Below are 25,848 nucleotides of genomic sequence, written 5' to 3'. Positions count from 1 at the left end.
AGGAGCCTTTTTACAAATGCCAGATGTTGAAGAGTGTCATTGTCCTCTGCTTGAATGAGACAATCGTCCAGATAAGGATAAATTTCAATGCTTCTTTGTCTGCAGAATGCAATCACTGGTGCCAGGCACTTTGTAAAGACCCTGGGAACAGTAGATAAGCCAAAGGGCAGTGCAGAAAATTGGTAATGCAAAAATCCTGCTTTGAAGCGGAGGTATCTTCTGCATGACTCCCTTATTGGGATATGCAGGTATGCCCCTTTTAAGTCTAGAGTTATTTACCAAGTATTCCTGCCTAGCATAGGCAGTAGCTGTTGTAAAGTCAGCATTTTGAATTTTGGAATGTCCAGGAACGTGTTCAAAATCAATAAGTCCAGTATTGGATGCCATGCATGGTCTTTTCTGGGTACCAGGAAAAGTCTTGAATAAAAACCTTGTCCTTTTTCTTTTTCTGGTACTGGCTGAATAGCCCCCATATCCATGAGGGACATGACTTGTTTCTGGGCCTCTGCCCATTGGTTTTGAGGCAGATCTGGCCATCCGTTTGGAATTGGCAAAGTATGGAAATTAAATCTGTACCCCTGGGATACTATGTTTAATACCCACTTGTCCTGGGTAATTAACTGCCAATTTTGAGCATGAAGTGCTAGTCTTCCCCCCAAGGGGGCTGCCAAAAGATAAGTGCTTGGTGATGGTAGAGGAAAATCATTGAGACTGCTTACTGTAGGATTGTGCTTTGTTTTCTCCAGATTTGGAGGTGGAGGCACCCCATTGCTTTGACCTGTAAGAAACCCTGTGATTGGTATCTGGAGCCTTTTGAGCACCTGGATTTGCCCCGAGTGGCTCTGTTGGACACAGGAAAAGACCAATTTTTAGTAGGCCAGTGCCTACTGAACCTGGGTGGCTGCACTTGCAAGAAATCCTTTACAGTTTGCATAGATTTAGCTTTGTCTTCCATTTTCTTTAAAACCTCTTCTGCCTTATTACCAATGAGAGTATCATGCTGCAAAGGGGCATCCAACAATTTAACCTTAACATGATCGGGCAGATTTTGCTCCTTGAGCCAGGCAGGCCTTCTAATCACAGATTCAGTAATGGAGGCCCTACAAGGGGCCTCCAAGGAATCAAAACCACATTGCAAAGTATGCTTTCCAACTTTGTTCTGCTGAATGCAATAATTCCTGTAACTCTATTTTCCACACAATCAGAAATCAACATAATTTTCTGTTTCAGTAAGCCCATAACATGCTGTTGATATTTAAGCATATGAAACTAGCAGTTTAAAGCCCTGATTGCCAAGGTTGCAGACGTATAAACCTTCTTAACCCATCTATCCAGCGCCATGGAATCTCTATCAAAAGGGGTAGGATATTTGGCTGTAGAGGCCTTTACACCCTTGGGACCCTGAGAAATAGGTTCAGGATCAGCTGCAGGATTTTTGAAAAGAAATTTGTGCGAGTCAGGAACCTGTAACATCTGTCTGACTGACTAGGAGCCGGAGGCAGGGAATCAGGAGCCATGCTTGATTCCGAGAACACATCCTCAACGATGTCTAATACAGGAGGTATTGCCAAAGGTCTATGCTGAGGAAGGAGGAGGAAATCCCTAAGCCTCTTTTTTGATTCAGAGAAGTCCTGACTCTCCCAGTGAAAATGTTCCCTTAAAGTATGCAAAGTCACTCCAAAAGAGTAATCCTCATGAAGAGATGCAGATGGGATGGGTTCCTCTGCATCAGAATCCTCATAGGGTGGAATAGAAAATTCCTGCTCAGAAGAGGAATCAGAAGAAATGGAAACCTGACCTGAAGATTCATAATCAGTGCCTTGCCTAGGGCTCTTAGTGGGGGGGGTGGGGGGGGGTGGGTGGGAACCCCTGATCGATGTAATTAAATCCTCAGCCATTTTGACCATCTGTTGTGTTTAGGCATAGGGGCCTGAGCACATGGCTCATGCGTCGGTTTTTTAGACATAGAAGTTGTTTTTGACCTTGTTTTTGTTGCTGGCGTCGGTTTAATATAAAAATGTTGAGGCCTGAAAACACCCTCAGAAGCCGGTGCCTGCTCAGTGGCTCCGGACCCATCCAAGGGAGAGACATCCATGGGTTCAATAGTCTGAGTATCTCGCGGCATACCGGACTCCGAATGGGTCTCAGTAGAGGCCTGCATCTCAAAAGTAGTGGGTATCAGGGGCTGCGAAAGCGCCTCACTGAGTACCAGTGAACCGGCGACTGACTTACGAGAAGCTTCGTAGTCGGTTTTGGACCTCGACGGTCTGTCTTTTTCTTTGCGTTTTTTATGAACTCCGGTAGTCGGATTTCTTACCGACGACATTTCAGGATAATTAAATCTTGAACCAAAATATTTAGAAGCAAAAATATACTGACATTTAATAGTGCGTTGGTTAAATCTAGCATAAAACCGACAGCAAGGCACGTTGTGATCAGGGCCTAGGCAAGGACTACAGTACAAATGAAAATCCTTATGAAGTATTTGCTTCCCGCGAGTAATACAATTATTAACTTTTACTGACATCGGTAAGGAGCAAGAAAAAATTTCCCCAATAGAGTACTCAGCTTTAGTTTGAAGACTTCGGTTCTGAAACTCAAATACGAAAATTTCAGGAGTCGGCCGACTGTCACTTGCAAACTGCTTCTGCTTCGGGCACCGCGCGGCAAGAAAGAATAAATAAAATGGCATCGGCTGCATGTTTTATACCCCTGACGTCATGGAAGAGGAGACAGCAACCAACGTGGGACCCAAGAATTTGTTATTCACGCCGACTGAGGGCAACCTGCCAGCAGATTACCCAAATGTAATGACTGCAACAGTGAAACACGAAGAACATCCTTAGTTATATGGGTTATCCATGAGACTACTCCAGTATTATCTTGAAAGAACAGACTCTTTCAGGAACTCTAATCATCTGTTCCTTTCTTGTGAAGGTAAGAAAGGAAGGACAACCTCCACCTGGTTGTCTAATGCTAATAACATATTCCAACCACAAAAAGACAATTCCAAGCAAGGTCAAAGCACAGTTTATAAGGGTCATTGCTTTATCTGTGACTTTTTGGTAAGTGTAGAACTACTCTGAAAATAGTAAATAATAATAGTATGTTCATAGTAAAGAAAACCTAACACTGTAGCGTATGCTAAGGGGGAGGATGAGAAAAGGACAGAAGGTGCTTAAGTAAAATATATATACAAAAAAAAAAAACTTAACAAAAACCACAAAGTTAATGCTTGAGAGAAGGAACCTACATCTGAGCAAGATGGCAGCAAATAAGATCAGAGTTAATGAGGATTGTCAAAGGCATTATGGGTACAGAGAGGAGCTCGAAAGTTGGATTCAAAGTCTAGAGTATGCAGCCAAGTCAGATCACATGATCAGATCTGAAACCACATACTGAAGAATGAAAAGGACAACATCAGATTAGCTAGATTCTAGAAGCATTCAGAAGCAGCAACATGGCCCTCTGCGTACATTTTTACAAAGCGCTATAAACTACATTCCTTTTTCAGGTTTATGACAGGCTTTGATAGGACAATCCCCCAGAGGCTCCTGGATCATTATTCTTCCTCCTCCTCCCAGTCAGTCTAAACTATATGACAAACTCATCCTCACCCCCACTAGGGGAAATAACATTCTTGACTTAAGTCATTACAAACATGGGGGACTGCTGCTCTACTCCTATGATAAACCCCTCTCTGGTTCGATCCAACCACAAGTTAATCGCCACTGATTTCCAAATCCTGCCCCCACCCCCAAAAAAGGAAACCACAGTGAAAAACTTCTCCAAAGATAACTTTGAGCTTCTAAGGACAGAAGTGGCAAGCTTCACGTCATCCACAGAAATGGGGAATGGAAGTATGGCTGCTGAATCATACACCAAGGCAATGTATGAGCACCTACACAATTGCATAGATAGGGCCATATCAAACAGAACCAAGATGGTCTCCTCTAAAAGAAACAAAAAAGGAAGCAACTCTGGTGGATCCCTGCCATTAAACTCTACAACAGAAGGAAAAAACTGTTGCAGAGAAAGGTAAAGTCTGATGACTGGAAAAATTCCCTCGGAAATCTCAGTAAAAAACTGAGATCCCTCATCAAATCCACCAAAGCTAGTTACGAAAACAAAATTGCTACAGATACTAAGGACAACCACAAGGCTTTCTTTAGCTATGTCAAGAATCTGCATAATAATACGTAGATTTACTCAGAGCTACAACACAACGGCACCACTTATACTGAACCAACTGACACTGCCAATATTTTGACAGACAGGTTCAGTGCAAATTTTACTCCCCTCTCATCCCCTAAAGGGCCCATCCACATACCAGAGGAATACTAAATCCCTATTATCATAACTGCACTAGTAAAAACTGCACTGACTAAAGCTAACAATACAGCTTCCATGGGACCAGATAATATACCGTGCTGTCTCCTGCATAAACTACAAAAGGAAATGGCACCACAAGAGTGCTCTGTTCAACTACAGCCTCAGTTCAGGCTTTGTTCCCACTGAATGGCACTCTGCTACAGTCATCCCACTCCACAAAGGGGGTGCTACTACTGACCCTGGGAACTACTGCCCTATCAGCTTAACGAGCCTGATCTGTAAGGCTATGGAACGTATTACTATGGGTCTTATAAATAAGGATATAGGGGACCTTCGAACTCTGGACTCCATGCAGTTTGGGTTTGTGAAAGGCAAATCATGTCTGCTAAATCTGATAGACTTCTTTGAAGATGTCACCAGAGCAATGGATGAAGGTAAGGCTATCCACACAGCCTACCTTGATCTAGCCAAAGCCTTTGACACCATCCCACACTCTGGAATCATTGATAGGCTCACTAATCTGGGCATTAACCCTTACATCACTAGATGGATTGCAAACTGGCTCACTGACAGAAGCCACATGGTGAAAGTAGCCAACTCCAAATCTGACTACCGGGCAGTTACAAGTAGAGTCCCACAAATATCGGTTCGGAGTCCTCTACTGTTTGGTATCCACTTCTCTGAAATTCAAGCCAACATTAAGTGACTCTGGTTAACCAAATTCGCGGATGACTGCAAACTGGGAGCTATTACTGATTCTCAAGATGATGTGGATATCCTACAAAAAGGCCTCACGGAGACCAATGACTGGTGCCAAAACCACGGCCTTAGGCAGAATGCCAAAAAATGCACAGTCATTCCCTTCGGGAAAAACATGGTGCCCACAAACTACCATATCGAAAGGAACCCAATTAACGCTGAAGGAGTTTATAAGGGATCTAGGGACACAGGTAAGATAGCAACCTCTCCTTCGACAACCACATCGCCACTGTAGTTAGGAAATCCTTCTACGTGGCACAGCTCATCACAAAATATTTCTCATCCAGGAAAAAAGAAGTCATTATCTCTCTCTACTCGTCCCTCATCAGACCCATTATAGAGTACAATGCCCCATTTGGCATGTACCTGACTAGACACTTCCAAAAACTGGAAAGGCCACAGAAATTCCTCACTAAGAGGATCTTAAGACTCAAACACGTGCCTTATCCAGATAGACTTAAAAATTTAAACTATACTCCGTCTCATATTGCCTACTTATAGACGATCTCTGCTTGACATACAGAGCCATGTCTGTCCCAGTTTTGCTTGACATGCCTTCATCTGAAAAAATCCCAATCCCTCTGTGCTACTCGCTCCAAAGACCTCAACCTTATCACCACATTAAACAGAACCTGCTGGAGGGACAGGTTTCTAACCCAGAGACTCCCAATACTCTGGAATAAACTCCCCTTTTACATCAAGCAGAGCACCTCATTGGCCCTCTTCAAGAGAAATCTTGATGAGTGGATGGGAAATAGGAAATTCACCCTGGGGATCACTTCAATCACACTGCTAGACAGGGGCACAGGAAACTAATATCTGGTAAGCCAGATGACTGGGAACACTATTGGGCTAGGCTTATAATGGCTCCAGGGCAGTTAGCCTAGTACTTACCTATGAATCTATGAACAAGTACAGTTGTGTAAGTAAACTTATCATGACAGTAGATGTTCAAATGTTCACTTCTGCAGTAGCTGCTCCCTCACTCCATCCCCCTTATTTCCGGATGTTTTCATTGCCAGTGTGAGGACCTTTATTTTTGTTTACCTATCCCTGTCCTTGCCAGAGCTTTTGCCTCCCCCTCTCTGTTGGCATGAAACCTCTGAAGGAAGTGGTGCCCAAACTTGACTTTTCAGTCAGCTTGGCTCAAGCTAACAGTTTTGACATGTCTAAGGTGTCCTGAAGCATTGAAAGCTGGCCGGCTGTTGAAGCATTAGCAGGTTATAACCCATATAACTAATGCTATTGCAGCAGTGATCTATAGGACAGACATCAGGTTACTTAAATGTACATGTTGAAAATTTCTTAATAAAAAAAAAAAACAAAACAGTTACTAAGCAGCAGAACTTCACAAGTAAGGGAATGGAAATGAGCAGCTAAACCTGATCAGTTCAAAATCTAAGAATTCACTTCACTGGTGAAAAATAACAGTGTAAAACGGGGAGAGGAACAGCGTTCTCAAAGTACAGTTGTGTACACTTACCATAAATGTAGATGTTCGAGTGTATTCACTGTTGCAGTCATTACATTTGGGTAATCTGCTGGCAGACTGCCCTCAGTTGGCCTGAATAACAAAGTCTTGGGTCCTGTGTCAGTTGCTGTCTCTTCTTCCATGACATCAGGTCGTCAGGGGTAAAAAAACATGCAGCAGACGTCATTTTAATTAGTATTTCTTGCCCCAGATGTCAGGTGCCCCCCAAATGGGGAGCAAAAAAAAAAAAAAAAAAATTATATATATATATAATATATATATATATATATATATATATATATATATATATATATACATACACACACATGTACTTTAGAACACAAAAAAAAATTACCTTCAACTAAAAGCAAATACACCACAAAGGCTTTTGAGCATAGTGAAGGAAAGAAGAGGTGTAATAATAGAGAAGAAAGGGGGCTGGTGGGTGGGTAACAACAGTGAATACACTCGAACATCTACATTTATGGTAAGTGTACACAACTGCACTATATTCTTTGTGTTTCACTGTTGCAGTCATTACATTTGGGTAGAATCCCAAAGCTATGGATGGGAGGATGGAATTAAACAGCATTAAGGAGCAGCTATAAGGCCCTGCAGGACTGCAGTGGCAAAGCCTGCCCTGGATTTAGAAAAGAGAGGTAAATGGTAATGCTTTGTGAATGTATGAACTGAATTCCAAGTAGCAGCTTCTAGAATGTCTCTGGTAGGAACCCCTCTGAGAAAAGCTGCAGAAGTAGAAGCAGCCCTGGTGGAATGGGATTTGATCCAGTTGGGCACAGGTTTACCATGGTGCAAGTAGCAGAAACGAATGCAATGGCTTATCCATTTTGAAATAGTCTGCATTGATATAAGCCTTCCCCTTTGCTCCTGCTGCAAATGCCACCAGTAGTTGCTCAGACTTTCTTAGAGATTTTGTCCTGTTTAAGTAGAATCTTAGTTGTCTGTTTACATCCAATGAATGCAGAATCCGCTCCCCCTTGTTTTGCAGATTTGGGAAAAAGTTGGCAGGTGAATGGTCTGGTTAAGAAGCACACTGGATACCACCTTAGGCATAAAAGAAGGATTGGTCATGAGGGCCACCCTGTCCGAGTAAAAGATAATGAAAGGATCCACTGCCATGAGGGCCAGTAGTTCTGAAACCCTTCTAGCTGAACTGACTGCCAAAGAAAGGCTGTCTTCCAAGAAAGAAATTTTATATCCGCACTGGCAGCTCTTTCAAAAGGAGGTAGGGTGAGTTTTTCCAGCACAAAATTGAGGTCCCCATGCAGGAGTTGGTGCTCTCCTGGGACGCCTTAAAATTTTGGCCCCTCTGAGGTACTGCTTTAGCAGGGGATGAGAAAAGAGAAGAGGCTCTGTGTTGTAATGAGACGAGATGGCACAGGCATGGACTTTTATTGAAGAAAAAAACAGGCCCTTGTGAAGCATCTCAGTTAAGTATTGCAAAATCTGAGGAATGTCTGGCTTTGCTGTGTCTATTCCTTGTGCTTGGTTCCAAGCACAGAATCTCTTCCATTTATCAACATAAGATTTTCTAGTACTAGGCCTTCTAGCCTCCAAAATGACATCCATCACAGGTTTACTGAGAGATATGATTGGAGAAATGAGTTGATTAGCCATGCTGCAAGATTCAGAGTTTGGAGCTGAGTGTGCAGAAGTTGATAGTTCTGCTGACAAAATAGATGAGGTGTTTGAGGCAAGTACCATGGAGGAACGTGCGACATATATTCCTTAGAAGCGGGTACCAGTGTTGGCGAGGCCAGTTCAGAGCAATTAGAATCATTTTTGTTTTTTCCTGTCTGACTTTTACTAAGACCTTGGAGAGCAGAGGCAGAGGAGGAAAGGCATAGACTGATAGGATCTTCCAGCTGAAGGATAGAGCATCCACTTTCCATGCTTTTTTGTGATGAGTTCTTGTGCAGAAGTTGTCCAACTGATAGTTTTGGGGAGAGGCAAATAGATCTATGTCTGGGCTCCCCCATTTTCGTGTCAACATGCTGAAGATTTGTGGATCCAGTTTCCATTCGTGTGGGTCCATAAGATTTCTGCTTAGGTTGTCTGACAGAGTATTTTGCTTTCCTGGCAGGAATTGAGCTTGAAGATGTATTTGGTAAGTCAAGGCTGTGTTCCACAAGGCCATGGCTAGTTTGCAAAGGGGGTAGGAGTGAGTACCCCCCCTGCTTGTTTATGTTCCACATAACTGTGGTGTTGTCCGTCTTTATTAGTAGTTGTCCTGGATGAAGGAAGTCTTTGAAGGCTGTCAGAGCATTTTGTACAGCTAGCATTTCTTTCTGGTTGATATGTAGATGCATTTGATTTGTGCTACATTTGCCCTGAATGCATCTCCCTGCCAGATGGGCTGCCCAAACATAGTCTGATGCCTCTTTTAGTTAGGGTTTGGGTGGCAGGGGGTAGAATGAATGACAGTCCCTTGTTTTGGTGACATGCCTCTGCCCAACAAAGGAACTTCTGCTGCAGGCAGGGAATGAGAGGAATCATTGTTTCCAGGCTGTGACAATGTTGACTCCATAAGCTTTTTAGGTACCACTGAAGTTTCATCATGTGCAGTCTTGCATATGGAATTAGTAGAATGCAGGATGTCATGAACCCCAAAGTCTGCAGAATTTGTCTTGCAGATACTTGTTTGAAGTATGTTGTCAATTGAATTTCTTTGGCTGGCGTGAGGCAAGCCATCTGGGCAGTTGTATTCAAGCTTGCACCCAGGAATGTAATTATTTGAGAGGGTACCAGTTGTGATTTCATTTAGTTTATGGTGTACCCTAGGCATGCTAGAAGCCTTTTTACAAATACCAGATGCTGAAGATGAGTGTCCTTGTCCTCTGCCTGAATGAGACAATTGTCCAGATATGGATAAATTTGAATGTTTCTTAGTCTGCAAAATGCAATTACTGGTGCCAGGCACTTTGTGAAGACCCTGGGCGCAGTAGAGAAGCCAAAGGGCAGTGCAGAGAACTGGTAATGCAAATAGCCTGCTTTGAAGCGTGGTGTACGTTCTGCAAGAGTCCCTGATTGGGATATGCAGGTATGCCTCTTTTAAGTCTAGAATTACCAACCAGGCATTCTTGCCTAGCATTGGCAGTAGCTGTTGTAAAGTCAGCATTTTGAATTTTGGCATGTCCAGACAAGTATTTACAATAGATAAGTCTAGAATTGGCCGCCATGATTTGTCTTTTCCGGGTACCAGGAAAAGTCTTGTATAAAACCCGTGTCTTTTCTCCTTTTGTGGTACTGGCTGAATAGCCCCCATATCCATGAGAGACATGACTTGTTTCTGGGCCTCTGCCCACTGATTTGGTGGCAGATCTGGTCATCCCTTAGGAAATGGCAACGTGTGGAAATGAAATCTCTACCTCTGGGATACTATATTTAAGACCCATTTGTCCTGAGTAAGTAGATGCCAATTTTGAGCATGAAGTGCTAGTTTTCCCCCCAAAGGGGCTGCCAAAAGATAAGTGCTTGGAGATGGCAGAGGAAAGTCATTGAGACTGTTTACTGTAGGGTGGTGCTTTGCTACCTCCTGATTTGGAGGTGGAGGCTCCCCCCACTGTTTTGACCTGTAGGATCGTTGCGACTGGAGCCTTTGGAATGTCTGGGTTTGGCCTGAGCGGCTCTGTTGGACACTGGAAAGGACCAATTCTTAGTAGGCCAGTGTCTACTGAACCTGGATGGCTGCACTTGCAAGAAATCTTTTACAGCTTGCATAGATTTAGCTTTGTCTTCCATCTTTTTTAAAATCTCTTCTGCCTTATTACCAAACAGACTTTCCTGCTGTAAAGGAGCATCCAACAATTTAGCTTTAACATGATCAGGCAGATTTTGCTCATTGAGCCAAGCATGCTTTCTCATCACAGATCCAGTTATGGCAGCCCTGCAAGAGGCCTCCAAGGAATCAAAACCACATTGCAAAGTATGTTTTACAACCTGTTCTGCTGAATGCAATAAATTCTGTAACTCTATTTTCCACACAATCAGAAATCAACAAAATTTTCTGTTTCAGTAAGCCCATAACATGCTGTTGATATTTAAGCATATGAAACTGGCAGTTTAAAGCCCTGATTGCCAAGGCTGCAGACATATAAACCTTCTTACCCCATCTATCCAGCGCCCTGGAGTCTCTATCTGAAGGGGTAGGGTTTTTGGCTGTAGAAGCCTTAACACCCTTGGGACCATGAGAAATAGTTTCAGGGTCAGCAGCAGGATTTTTGAAAAGAAATTGTGGGAGCCAGGAACCCTGCAATATCTGTCTGGCTTACTAGGAGCCGGAGACAGGGAATCAGGAGTCATGCTTGATTCTGAGAAAACATCATCAACAATGTCTAATACAGGAGATATAGCCAGAGGCCTATGCTGAGGAAGAAGAAAATCCCTAAGCCTCTTTTTGGATTCTGAGAAGTCCTGACTCTCCCAATGAAAATGTTCCATTAAAGTATGCAAAGTCTCTCCAAAAGAGTAATCCTCAGGAGGAGAAGCAGAAGGGATGGATTCATCTGCATCAGAGTTCGCATAAGGTGGGATAGAAAATCCTGATCAGAAGAGGAATCAGAAGAAATGGAAACCTGTGCCTTGCCTAGGCCTCTTAGCGGGGTGGGTGGGGGGGTTGGGAACCCCCGATCAAGGTAATTAAATCCTCAGCCATTTTGATCATTTGCTTTTTAGGCATAGGGGCCTAAGCACGTGGCTCATGCGTTGGTTTTTTAGATTCAGAAGTAGGTTTTGGCCTTGTTATTGATGATGGCATTGGTTTAATATACAAATGTTGAGGCCTGAAAACACCCTCAGAAGCCGTTGTCTGATCAGCGGCTCTGGACCCGTCCAAGGGAGAGACATCCATGGCTTCAATACTTTTAGAATCTCGTGGCATACCGGACTCTGAATGGGTCTCAGTAGAGGCCTGTGACTCAAAAGTAGCAGGCATCAGGGGCTGTGAAAGCACCTCACTGAGTACCGGCAAACCGGCGACTGCCTTAGGAAAAGCTTCGTCATCTGTTTTGGACCTCGACGGTCTGTCTCTGTCTTTTTCCTTGCATTTTTTGTGAATTCCAGTAGTCGGATTGCTAACCAATGACATTTCAGGATAGTTAAATCTTGAACCAAAGTATTCAGAAGCAAAAATATACCAACACTTAGTGCGTTGGTTAAATTTAGCACAAAACCGACAGCAAGGCATGCTGTGATCAGGGCCTAGGCAAGGAATACAGTACAAATGAAAATCCTTATGAGGTATTTGCTTCCCACAAGTAATACAATTATTAACTTTTACTGACATCGGTAAGGAGCAAGAAAAAGTTTCCCCAACGGGGTACTTCGCTTTAGTTTGAAGACTTTGGTTCTGAAACTCAAAAACGAAAATTTCAGGAGTCGGCCGACCGGCACCTGTGAACTGCTTCTGCTTCGGGCACCGCATGGCAGAAAGACTGATTAAAATGGCGTCGGCTGCATGTTTTATACCCCCGACGACCTGACGTCATGGAAGAGGAGACAGCAACCAATGCAGGACCCAAGACTTTGTTATTCAGGCCGACTGAGGGCAATCTGCCAGCAGATTACCCAAATGTAATGACTGCAACAGTGAAACACGAAGAACATCCTAAAGGGTTATTCCACCTTTCTTTGTGGCCCTTCTGCTGGCTGCTTACCATCAACCCCTTCTTGGTTAATTGACCCGTTCATTCCCCTTACGAGGGTGAAAGGCAACTGAGAAGGGATAACATTCATTCGACATTTTCTAACACCAAGCTCATGCCCAGTAAGCATTCTCCTAAGAGGGCATGCAAAGCAATTAGTGCGGGACTGGCACTCACTTCTGCGAGAGATTTAAGCCTGTAATGATGCCCACTTCCTAGGATAAGCACAATCTGCACATGTTTTTGTCTCCACTGGGGAAATTGCTGCACTGTTTGCTTCTTGGACACCCCCCAGATGGGCGAGACAGAACAGTACTTTCATGTCTCTCACTCCACTGCTAGCTACAGCAGGAATCTGAACTGCCAATCAAACATGGGTTGGCTGAGTTGTAGTCTCATTATAAGTAAAAGTAAATCTTTACATGCTTTTGAAAACTCTTATCCTTATTTTTAATGGTAAAATATATTACAGTACTTTGCTGTTCAAAGAATACTGAACACCTTTTTCTGAAATTCTCATTAACTATTTCAATATAAAGGAAACTTAAGCATTACCTGATAAAGTCACCAGAAAGTTCTGTGGAGAAGATCCAGTTTGCAACAGCAGCACAGTTTACTATCTGGGTTCTGATCATTTTATCAACCAGCACAGAAAGCATCTGCAAAAGATAATTAAGTTTCATCATCAAACCTTTAAGTCAACTGTACTGATCCAACAAGAGAAGGAAGGGCACAGTTACAGATTCTTACAAATAGCAGTTAAAGTATCAGTTGATCTATGCACAGAGGTACTCAATCATTGGGGTTCAGCCTTTTCAAAAACCATTCCGTTTCTGAAAGGTGCCATGCTTGGGGAAAACATGCATGGCAGGGTACATACTGCAATATGACAAAAACTATAGCTGTATCTAATCAAGAGTTTTCTAGTTTACCACCATAATACTACCAAGCACACTTTCTGTAACTCAAAGACAATCAGCTAATTTACAACAGGCCCCTCTTTTATTGGTCAATGAAAATCAAAAAGACCAGCATATATATAACACACACACACACACACACACACACAGACAAGACAGACACACACAGACAAGACAGACATTAAATAAATCCTATTGGCTATTATAATTGCTCATCAAGTCCCGGGGGAAATAAAGCCCCCAACTTAATAATCCACATCTGTTCTTTATAATCTAACATAGAATGCCATCCCTCCTTCTGCATATTTAAACCCCCTACTTTGTCAATGATAACAAATGAAAATTTGGCAGTAGTTTGTTTCAAACTGTGTTTATATAAAGCATTAGTGCCTCTTGCACATTTAATGTTATTCAATTGTTCAGATATTCTCAATTTAAAGGCCTGTCATGTTTGCCCCACATAAAAAGGCCGAACAGGTGCCTCTAGCCAGATATACAATCTAGTTCGTACAACTGCCGTAAACCAAAATATCAAAAACTTCTGAGCACTTTGAAGAAGTGAAGCATTTGTCTTTTTGAAGAAATTTGTAGAAATTACAATGTCCACATGGATAACAACCCACAAGTTTGTTCCCTCGCAAAGTGGATTGTGAATTTGCCTTACCTATGTTAACACTTTTTTATAATGATTAAACCAGCCAGCCATTGTTTTACCTTTTAAATGTAGATGTTAGAGTGCACTGTTGCAGTCATCACCTGTGGGTTATTCCTGCTGTGGTAGCCCTCGGCTGGCCTGAATACCAGAGTCAATGTTTTTCTGTGTCGGCTGCCGTCGCTTGCTGCCTGACATCATATCGTCAGTACTGACGCCAATACATCAGTTTTTTTTGCCCTAACCAGTCAGAGGCCCAGGTAAATAAGGTAAAGTGGTCCTGGTGGCCAAAAGTCACCATCAGAAACTTATGTCTCTCTGAAGAAAGAAGACATACGGGGGAAGGAGGGTGAGAAATCAGGACTGCAACAGTAAATACACTCGAACTTCTACATTTATGGTAGGTGTACACAACTATACTATGTTCTTCGTGTTTCACTGTTGCAGTCACCACTTGTGGGAGGATTCCCAAAGCTGGACAGAGTGGTGGTAGGATTAGTAAGAGACCTAGGAAAGGGGTCAGCATGCCCTGCAGAACTGCACAGGCAAACTCTGCCCTAGCCATAGAAAATAGAGGTAATGTTTTGTAAAGGTATGGACAGAAGTCCAGGTGGCAGCTTCCAGGATGTCCCTGGTGGGAACACCTCAGAGGAATGCTGTGGAAATGGAGGCTGCCCTAGTGGAATGCCATGCAATCTGTAGCAGAAATGGAAACAGAGCGATATCCATTTGGAAATGGTTTGTTTGGAAAAGGGATTCCCTTCTGCCTCTGGGGCAAAGCTGACAAACAGTTGGTCTGTTTTCCTAAAGGGCTTAGTACGGTCCAGATAGCATCTGAGCTGTCTGTGCACCTCTAGTGAGTGCAGAATTCTTTCCCCCTTGTTTTGAGGTTTAGGAAAGAAGGTGGGTAGATGTATGGCCTGGTTGAGAGTTACACTAGATACCACCTTGATCATAAAGGGGGTAATAGTCCTCAGGGAGACCATGTCTGCATGGAAGATAAAGGGCTCAATGGACATAAGTGCTTGAAGTTCTGAAACCCTTCTGGCTGAGGTGATAGCTAGGAGAAAAGCAGTCTTCCAGTCGAGCAATCTTGGTTCTACTGAAGCAGCAGGTTCGAAGGGTGGTAAAGGTAGTTTTTCCAAAACATAATTCAGCCCCGAGTGGGTGGCCTTCTGGGAAGTCTGATATTAGAAGTCCCTCTGAGGAATTGTTTTACTCAAAGGATTGGAAAATGGGCTGTTTCGTATCAAAAATAAGCTGCAATGGCTGAAGGTGTGGATTTTAATAGAGAAGGAGGTAAGGCCACTATTAAGTAGCTCCACTAGGTAGTCCAGGATAAGAGGGATGGAAGGCTGTGTGGTATTGCCCCCTCTAAACTGGTCCAGGAGCAGAATCCTTTCCTTTTTCCTGCATAAGATTTTCTGGTGCTGGGCCTTCTGGCCTCTGTGATAATGTTTAGGACCTGTTTGCTTAACAGGGGGTCCCTTGTTTGCCTTTAGAGTATTAGCCATGCTGCTAGTTTGAGAGTCTGCAAGTCTGGGTCTGAGTTAAGAGGTCTGAGATCGGGGGAAGCTGGCTGGAAGGCTGTAAGGTCAGGCTGCGCAGTAAGGGGTACAAATGTTGTCTGGGCCTATCTGAAACAATGAGGATGGCCTTTGGTCTAACCTCCTTTATTTGATCAGTACCTTGGGAATAAGAGGCAGAGGAGGGAAAGAGTACACAAAGAGGGTGTTCCAGGGGGAGGTCAAGGCATCCACCTTCCACACTAGGAGGTGATACTCCTTTGTACAGAAATGTTCTCAGTTGATGGTGGAGATGTGAAGCAAAGAGATCCAACTCCGGAGTCCCCCACGCCTGAGAGATTTGTAAATAGATTTTTCTGTGGAGCTGCCATTAGTGGGGGTCCAGAAAGTTTCTGCTTAAGTGGTCTGCCAGGGTGTTGTTGATCCTTGGTAGGTGTTGGGCTATCAAGTGTAGTCCCATGGAAGAGGCAAGCTAGCCAGAGGTTCATGGCTAGCCTGCACAAAGGTTAAGATTGGGTCCTTTCCTATCTGCTGATGTACCACATTACTGTGGTGTTGTCTGTTTTGATAAGGAGAACCCCTGGCTTGAGATGGGGCTTGAAAGGTGTTGGAGCCTTTTGTACTGCCATTATTTTCTTCCGGTTAATGTGTAAGGGAAGGTGCTGGGCCATCCCAAAGACCTTGGATGTACCTGCCTTTTAGGCGAGTGTCCCAAGCTATGTCTGAGGCGTCGGGGGTAATGGTCTGTCCGGTTGGGTGGAGGTTGAAGGAAAGACCCTTGTTCTGGGCACGGGCTCCTGCCCACTAGAGAAACACGGCCCTTATACAGGGGATCAGAGGTAGAGAGGTCTCTAGAGGTTGAGAGTGCGGACACCAAAGGTTCTTTAGGTACCACTGAAGTTTTCTCATGTGAAGTCTGGCCAGAGGAATTAGAAGGATGCAAGATGCCAAGTAGCCCACAGCTTGCAGGAACTTCCTCGCAGTGAGGAGACTTCTGGGAGCCAACTGGGTAAAACAGAGATGCAGGAAGCTCTGCTTTTCTGGGGGAAGGAAGGCCATTTGGGATGCTGTGGCCAGCACTGCTCCCAAGAAAACGATCTTCCTGGAGGGTGTTTGCCTTGGTTTCTTCTAGTCGATTGTGTACCGTAAGGAGGTTTTTGACAAAGAGGAGGTCCTTGAGGAGCTTTTCTTTGCCATCTGCCTAAATGAGGCAGTTGTCCAGATAAGGGTAGATTAGTATATTTTTCGGTCTGCAAAAGGCTATGGTCGGGGCTAAGCATTTGGTAAATACCCTGGGAGCAGAAGGGTAGCGCAGGGAACTGAAAGTGTTGTGAGCCTGCTCTGAAGCAAAGGAATATCCTGGAGGATTCCCTTATGGGGATGTGGAGGATAGGCATCTTTTAGATGTAGGGTAACTAACCAGGCAATTTTTGTCAGCATTTTGAATTTGGGGACGTGTCCAGAATGGATAGATCCAGGGTGGGGTGGCAAGTGCCCTTCATCCTGGGAACAAGGAATAATCTGGAATAAAAGCCTCTGCCTGTTTGATCTGAGGGGGCAGGTGCTACTGCTCCTAGGGATGAGAGAGCTTGGACTTGTTTCAATGCCTCTGTCTACTGATTTTGACGTAAGGGTGCCCTCTTGGAATTGGGAGTTAGTAGAAGAAGACTTTGTATCCCTGAAAAACGATCTTTTAAGACCCATTGGTCCTTTGTTGCAGAAAGCCAATTTTCTAAGCAGAGGGAGAGCTTTTATCCTAGTATTTGAGTGAAACGAGGGCAGAGTAGGGAAATGGAGTAATTGAGAGTTTTTTCCCTAGAGGGCTGGCTTAGACCTCCCTGCCTTTAGAGTGGGAGTGGTCCACTGTTTGGTCCTCTGCGGTCCTTGTGATACAAGTCTGGGTGGTCTTGTCCCTGCAGGGCTTACTTTGCCCCTGTTTGTTAGATGCAGGAAAGGACCAGTGTTTTGAGGAAAATTCCTTCTGAACCTAGGACGTTGTACCTGAAGGAAATCTTTTACTGTATGCATAGATTTTGCTTCGTCTTCCATCTTTTTAAGCACCTCTTCTGCTTTTACTCCAAGCAAACTGTCCTTATCCAAGGAAGCATCAAGTAATTTAGATTTGACATGATCAGGGAGAGGTTGTTCCTTCAACCATGCATGTCTCCTAACGACAGATCCTGACACTGCTGCCCTGCTTGAGGCTTCTAGGGCATCATATCCAAAGTGTAAAGAGTGCTTAGCCACTTGACAAGTAGAGTGCAGTAAATCTGCTAACTCTTTCAAACTGGCACAGTCAGGAAAGGTTGACATTTTTCTTGTAATAGCTCCAAACTGTGATGTTGATATTTTAACATGTGGAACGGACTGTTGAGTGCTCTGATAGCTAAGGTTACAGAGGTGTATACTTTTTTACCCCATCTGTCCAGAGCTCTGCTGTCTTTGCCAGAAGGAATAGGATTCTTTGCAGAACTAGCCCAAGCTCCTTTAGGTCCCTGTGTAATGACCTCCGAGTCTGCAGCAGGGTTTCTGTACAGGTATTTGTGAGAATCTGGTACTCTGTAATACCAGTCATGTTTACTGGGAGCAGGTGGAAGGGCGTCAGAAGTTAAACTGGATTCATGGAAAACATCATCAACCATCTCTAAGATTGGAGGGATGGCCAAGGGTCTTGTGCTGGGGCAGCTCTACAAACTCTTAGTCTTTTCTTAGACTGAGGGAAGTCCTGGGATTCCCAGTGGAAATGTTTCCTGAGGGTATGAAGGGTTTCCCCAAAGGAAGGATCTTCTGGTGGGGAGGCAGAATGAATGTATTCCTCTGCATCTGAATCCTCATAAGCAGTCAGAGGTAGTAGTTCTTCAAAATCTGAATAATCAGACTCTTCAAAATCCTGTTCAGTCAGTATTTCAGGAGAAAGGTGTCTTTTCCTTTTAGAAGTTGTGGCCTGATTACCCCTGATAAGGGTGATAAGATCCTCCGCCATTTTAAGCATTTGAGCTTGGGGTGGTGGAGCAGGAGTAAGATGGTGGCTAGGGGTAGTTTTCCTAGGAGTGGCCTTGCCTCTAGGCCTAAGAGTATCCATCGGTCTAAGAGAAACGGTAGTCAGAGGAGAAGACATCATTTTTTGTCCAGATCTGGTAGTGTGAAAGACCTCCTCGGAAGTCAGTGCCTGCGTTGCTGCTCCGGACCCAACCAAGGCAGTGACAACCTAAGACTCGGAAGACAAAGAAGATTTCTGTGGCATACTTGACTCAGAAAGGGTCTCAGTAGAGGCCTGCTAAGGTACTGAATTTGGCATCAGGGGCTGCAAAGGCACCTCACTGAATTCCTGAGAACTGACCTGCTTAGCGGTAGAGTCATCAGAAGGCTTAGCCTTGTGTGGTCTGTCTCTATCTTTATTCTTAATTTTTTTTTGGAATGTCTATGGATTGTTGGCTGACGGACGCCATTTCGGCTACAATAAGAGCTCTACGACGAATGGTTTTCACGTTAAAGAAGGGCACAGAACTGGCAACGGGGGACATCATGGTCTGGGCCTAAAAAAGTGACACAATATGAATGAAAGTCTCAGTGTGGTATTCCCTTTCCACAGGCGAGACAATTGTTAACTTTTTCGGACATTGGTTAGTGCAATTAAAAAGGATCCCCAACGGGGTACTTAGCTTAAGACATTTTCAGCTGTAATTCAAACTCTGGCAGCGATCGGCATACTTGTGAACTGCTTCTGCTACGGGCTCCACGCCAAGAAAGAATGATGCAATGGTGTTGGCTGCCTTCCTTTATAGTTCTGATGATTGATGTCAGACAGAAAGCAATGGCAGCTGATGAAGAAAAACACTGACACTGGTATTTTGGCTGGCTGAGGGCCACTACAGCAGGGATAACCCACAGGTGATGACTGCAACAGGGAAACACAAAGAACATCGACATTTAGAAGGTATTAATTACTGTAACCTGTCTTCCATACGTAGTACATCCCAGTGTTTATGTATTAACCCCCTCAAAAAGGATGCATTAACCCCATAATTCATAATAAACTTAATGGGCTGTTTATAAGAGTTATCCTTAACTTGACACTTAAACAGTTCTGACCTAGTAACCTTTTCATTAGAGACTAAGGCTTGTTGAACCTTCCACCTCGACTATCCCTTCTTAAAAAACCTCCGAACCATATCTTGTATCTGAATACCAAAATTCTCAGTGGATGAACATATTCTTTTGAGTAATAACCACAACGTCCAATTGGTGTAATGAAACCAAAAAAACAAATCCAAAAGCTGAGAAAGACAAGGAACTGCAAAATGGATAGCGTAGCTTCACTTTAATCACCGCTTTCGTCAAATGACATCTTTAGAACCACATAACCAATACAAAAACCCAACAAAATATGTACACACCCTAATTAATAGCAATCTATTATCCAATTAAGAATAATACGACATTTTAAAATCAACCAACTCATAAAAATATATAAAAACTTAGGACCTATTTAATAAAACCAACACTATTTTCTAATGTGCAATTTATGATTTTTTACAAAACATTTAATATTAATGGCATCATTCAAGCCAGGTCTTTTGTCTGTCTGTAACTTGATCTGCCATTTAGCTTCCCTTTGGCTCCAAGTAATTTTTAAAATCTCACAATCTTCAAAATACGAACCAGGGCAGAAAGTTATCACAGCTTACTTTGATATCACCAGTTTATTTGACGAAATAAACAGCAAATCACTCCAGCACATCAATACCAAAAAAAACCCATCAAAGCACGAACTCCTTGAACACATAAACGCTATGTCTCCACACTTGCGTTTCCGTTTCGTTCACTTCCTCAGATGTGAATGAATACATTGTGCTAACTCCTTCACATTTATATATACTGACTAATTAAATAATTGATAATTACCTTTATTTAATACTTTAATCTAAATCACATTCACTATAACCATTTTATGTTGTTTTTCGTTTCTTCCTTATATAATGATCAAAATTTAATAAATCATTTACATTTAAAATGCATATTATTAAAATGTATCTTATTAAAAATGTGTCTTATTAAAAACATAAAAAATTATTTTCTTTACTGGAATTTTCTACTTAATACATATACATTGTATGAACCTTTATAATAAAACTTCATTTACTGTGTTATAGCATCCTCTAGTGGTCAAAAAAGATTTTCCATTTGTAAAATGCTGTTAAAATATATACATTTGTTTGAAACTGTTAACCTTCTACATTTTAAAAAACTGTTGACATCCTACATAACATCAATGCTTCAATAAATAACCAATATATAAATACATGAATTATTCACATCTCCTAAATTATCATAAAATTGATTACATATATTGCACCTTTTATTTGTATTTATAATTTGGCTGCCCTTATTTTTAGCACTGGGGCTAAGGATACTGTATTATTTAAGCCTGGTGGGTTATATGCCTGCAATTGGAGTTGCCATAGCAATTCCTTGTATTCTATTGTTGCCTCCCATAATCCACCTCTGACATCCTTCTCTACAACTTCTAAGACAAAAAAGTAAATACTGCCTCTACACATTTCATTTTATGTCTGCAAAGAGCATTGTTAATACATTTAGTTTTGATTTCATAGTTATGCTCATAAATTCTGTTTCTTAATCTCCTTTCCATCTTTCCAACGTAAAAAGCTTCACACTTTTTGCACCAACTCAAATAAACAATGCCCTTAGTTTGGCAGTTCGCATAATTATTACTTTGTATTAAGATGTCCCTACTGCTTATATATACAGTATCTCTAGAACATACAAAAGAGCATTGGGAGCAGCTCCCACATTTAAAAGTACCCACTCTTCCTTTACTTTTTTATTATTATTCCACTTTGTTTTTGCTTCAAAAAAGTTTTTTAAATTCTTTCCTTTCCTATAGGTGCATTTCAAAAGATGTTTAAATAAAATATCTAGATCTGAAATTTCCCCAAATCTTGTCCATTCATTTTCTACCATTGTTCTAATTTGGTTTGCCTGTCCACTATAATCCAGTACAAAGTTATTATGTCCCTCAAACTCGTCACTTTTATTGTTTTTGTTCTTTACCATTATTTCTTTATTTATTAATTTTTAAAATCTCCCCCACGAATATCAGTGGCACATTGCTCCAAAATGGATAACAAAAACTTGTTGAAACCAGAGCATTTAAGACTCTGTTTATAAAGTGCATGATTTTTAACTTTCTTTTTTTATATTATACATATGCTCCCTGATCCTTGTATTTAAATTTCTGGTGGTCATCCCAACATAAAAATCCTGACAATTGTCACATACTGCAACATAAACCACCCCCCTAGTTTTACAAAAGAAAACACCTGGAACTCCTATAGTGTGGGGAATATGTGGTAGCTGGATGTATGGTCCCTCTAAAATGTACCTACACATAGCACAACCATAACATTTGTACATACTCCTAGGTTTGTGACTGATGGGTAAAACTGGTAATGTTTATATCCCTTCCTTTTTCAAACAACCCTTTGAAATTATAATCATTTCTATAAACAAACTTAGGTTTATTTCCTACTGCATTTGATAAATCGTGATTTCCTTCAATAACCTTCCAATTATGTTCTATTATATTACGTATATTGATGTTGTCAACATTCATATCCATATTAAAACATAGGGGTTCATCTTTGTTGGAAGTCTTTTTTGCATTAAACCCTTCTTCAAAATAGGGGGATATTTTGTCTCTCTTTGATCCCATATGCCTTTTGCTAACTCCCTCAAAAATGCATCCTGGTATCCCCTGTCTTTGAATAAGTGTATAACATATTCAAATTCATCTGCCAGCAGTTGATCTTCACTTATCATCTTGCTAGCTCTGATGAACTGACCCTTGGGTATATTATTTCTAATAAATTTAGGGTGTTGACTGGTCTCATGTACATAACTACTCATGAAAGTCTTCTTGCTAAAAATGCTGCTATGGAACTTTTTGCATACATTATCCCATGTTAACCGAACATCCAAGAAATTGACAACTTCCTCTATCTCCCAAAACAAACTGTAAGAAGTCAGAAACTTGATTTAATTTGTAACAAAACAAAATGACTTCTTGTAATCCACCAGTTGATATAAAAACCAAATCATTTATAAATCTCTTATAATATATTACGTTAAATTCTAGTTTCAAAGGTTCCAATATAGTGTGTTCCCACCCCGTCACTATATTAGCAAAGGCGGGGGCTACTGGGGAACCCATAGCCACCCCCTTTACTTGTTTATATTACTGTTGGTTAAATACAAAAAAATTGTTCTCCAAAAGCAATTCTAAGGCATCACAATAAAAATTAATTTCTGTGTTGTGCATATTGGTATATTGATATAAACATGCCCTGACGTAATCAATGCCCTTGTCATGGAGTATAGAGGTATACAAGGAAACATCAACTGTAAAAATAATATGTTGCTCTGGATCAAATGCCTGTTTCTCATTAACCACCTTAATGCTGTCTAAAAAATTACAGGAATCCTTTAAAAAGGAATCCATCTTGGAAACTAATGGGTTTAATAGTGCATCAACATCATGGAAATTCCATTAGTAACATAACTTGGAGCAGAGATAATGGGTCTGAATGGAGAGTTAGTTAGGCTTTTATGAGTTTTGGGAATACCAAATATAACCCCCACTTTCAGATATTACACATTGCAAAAATTATACATAGCCGAATCTAAACTGCCACACATCAAATTGTTATAAAGAAAGTCAGAAACACATTTAAAACATTTTGTTATGTCACCAAATCCAACTTTAATATATTCACATTCATTTTTTTAACATAATCTCCCATCTTGTTAATACAATCACGGATTCATTAATACCAACATGCCCCCCCCCCCATCACTCTTCCTTATTCTAATTTCTTTGTTAGATAATTCTTTCAGTCATTCTCGTATCAAAACTTAGATTGCTGTAGTAATGATTATTTTTACGACCCAACATTTCCCTCAATTCTTTTTCACAAGACGTTTCAAACACTTGAATAGTATGTAACAATATAGGATTACTTTCAAAATGTACTTTAAATTAAATTTTCTCGTATATTTCTTTAAATCTAAAAAAGTGTCAATAATATTCGCCCGTTTACTAGGGATACAATTTAGGCCCAACCTTAATACTTTTGTATGCATATTACTTAATTCAAAGCAAGACAGATTTAAAATGTCCCCATCTGACCTACTATTGCTTAATCATTGTCGGTGGATGACTCCGACTTAATTAGGATGTGTATATATTTTTCTTTTGTTGGGCTTTTGTATTGGTTATATGGTTCTGAAGAAGTCATTTGACGAAAGTGGTGACTAAGGTGAAGTTACCTAATGCATTTTGCAGTTCCTGGTCTTTCTCAGCTTTTGGATTTGGTGTTTTTTTTGGTTTATTTGGTTTTGTTACACCAATTGGACCTTGTGGTTATTAGATTTGGTTTGGTGCTGCCATGGCTGAGATTCAGACTGATCCTTGGGCGGAATTGAGTGTTTATAGCATTCCGGACACTCCAGATATCCATTTAATTCATTTACTGTTGAAGACTTTGGGAGATATACAGAAGTCAATGAAATTATTAACAAAAGAACATTCCAAAGAAGAGAAGAGAGAGACGGTATGCAATGGTACGGATGACTATGCCCAAACAGTGATTGAGGTCAGTACGAGAAAGTCAACTGCCAAGAGGTTTGAGATGAATAATTCCCAAGGTCAAAAGGCTGAAAAGCCAGTTCCCAGTTATGCGAACATTTTGGCAGTATTAACAGACTGTGCAGATCCTTTCACTAACAAGAGGATGGTTAATCCTGTTGAAAGGTCTCTTTACAGATAACAATGTGAGCTTTTAGACAAACTGTTGAAAAACTATAAGAGCTCAGACATTGAAAATAAATTGTCCCTAAAGGTTTGCGTTTTTTCAAATGCCCAAATGGGGTTCAAGTTACAGACCCATTTTTCAGCACACTGCAGCAATTTTTCAATTCCACCAGTATTGAGTTTTTGAAACTCCTTGAGCAGAATAGAAGCATCATAGGTTCATACTAGGCTATCTGCCCTAGGGCATTTATAAGCCTAGCCAGAGTGTGTTTGGCTTTCGCCACCCATTTAAAATTAATTTTGCTATGCCCTTTTTCGAGGTTAGTATACTGTGCCTCTGTCTAACAGTGACACAGAAGTGATACCCGGGGTAAACCTACGATCTTCCATCCACTCAAGATTCCTCTTGAAGAGAGTCAATGAGGGAATCTGCCTAACCTGGACTGGGATTTTATTCCAGAGTGAAGGGAGCCTCTGGGTTATGAAACTGTCCCTCCAGCATGTCCTATTTATTTCAGTGCTGAGGTTCAAGTCTCTCGAGCGCATAACGAGATGGGATTTGGATTTCCTGAGGTGCAGCATGTCCATTAATTCCGGGTTGGACATGGCTTTATACGTCAAGCACAGATCGCCTCCGAGCAGGCGGTATGCCACTGAGTACAGCTGGAGTTTCTTTAACCAGGCAGCATATGGCATCTGTTTGAGCCCTTTGATCCTCTTGGTGAGGTACTTTTGGGGTCTTTCCAGTTGCTGCAGGTGTCTGGTAAGGTACATCCCAAAAGGGGCATTGTACTCAATTATGGGCCTGATGAGGGATGAATAAAGAGGCACGATGAGACCTCCCCTGATCTAGATGTGAATCTCTTCATGATTAGGTGGGCTATATAAAATGTTTTTCTAACCACTTTGGCCACGTGGTTGTCAAATGAGAGATTGCTATCAACTTGGGTCCCCAGATCCCTAATTACTTCTTCTGTACTTAATGGATTACCACCTATGTGGTAATTTGTGGACACTTAGTTTTTCCCAAAGGGGATGACTATTCACTTTTTGGCATTCAGCTTGAGGCCATGGCTATGGCACCAGTTGTCTGTTTCTATGAGGCCCTTTTGGAGGATGCTTGTGTCGGCTGGAGTCGATTATGGCACCCGGTTTGCAATCATCTGCGAACTTGGTCAGCCACAGTCCTTCCGTGTTGGCCTGTACCTCCGAGAAATATATACCGAACAAGAGAGGTCCCAAGACTGAGCCTTGTGGGCCGCCACTTGTAACTGGTTTGGAGTCTGACATGGCTCCAGAAATTCTAACCATGTGGGTTCTGCCCTTGAGCCAGTTTGCAACCCATCTAGTGACGTAGAGGTTTATATTTAAGCTGGTGAGCTTATCTATAATGCCTGAGTGGGGTACTGTATTGAAGGCTTTTGCGAGGTCCAGGTAGGCTGTGTGGACCACCTTCCCCTCGTCAATGGCCTTGGTGACTGTTTCAAAGAAATCAACCAGGTTTAAGAGGCAGGATCTGCCCTTAAAGCCGAACGGGGTAGGATCCAGTGTCTGTAGGTCCCCAATATCTTTATTTATGAGGTCCATGATAATCTTTTCCATAGCTTTGCAGACCAAGCTAGTCAGGCTTATGGGGCGATAGTTTCCAGGATCCGTTGAGCCACCACCTTTGTGGAGAGGGACCACTGTTGC

The 25,848-nt window shown here is 42.0% G+C and overlaps 1 protein-coding gene across 1 annotated transcript in view; it reads right to left on the bottom strand.

Moving 5' to 3' along the window:
- NCBP1 (nuclear cap binding protein subunit 1) overlaps positions 1-25,848 on the bottom strand; it is a 2,903,332-nt gene that overhangs the window by 588,474 nt on the left and 2,289,010 nt on the right. Inside the window, exon 21 of the mRNA XM_044060340.1 lies at positions 12,781-12,884. Coding sequence (XP_043916275.1) covers positions 12,781-12,884 — 104 coding nt within the window. The remainder of the gene's footprint in view (positions 1-12,780; positions 12,885-25,848) is intronic.

This window comes from Protopterus annectens, chromosome 2.part0 (assembly GCF_019279795.1).
Source record: "Protopterus annectens isolate FY-2018-M chromosome 2.part0, PAN1.0, whole genome shotgun sequence".
NCBI lineage: Eukaryota > Metazoa > Chordata > Ceratodontiformes > Protopteridae > Protopterus > Protopterus annectens.
Note: the sequence above shows the minus strand (reverse complement) of the source record. Positions and strands in the feature narration are given on the sequence as shown.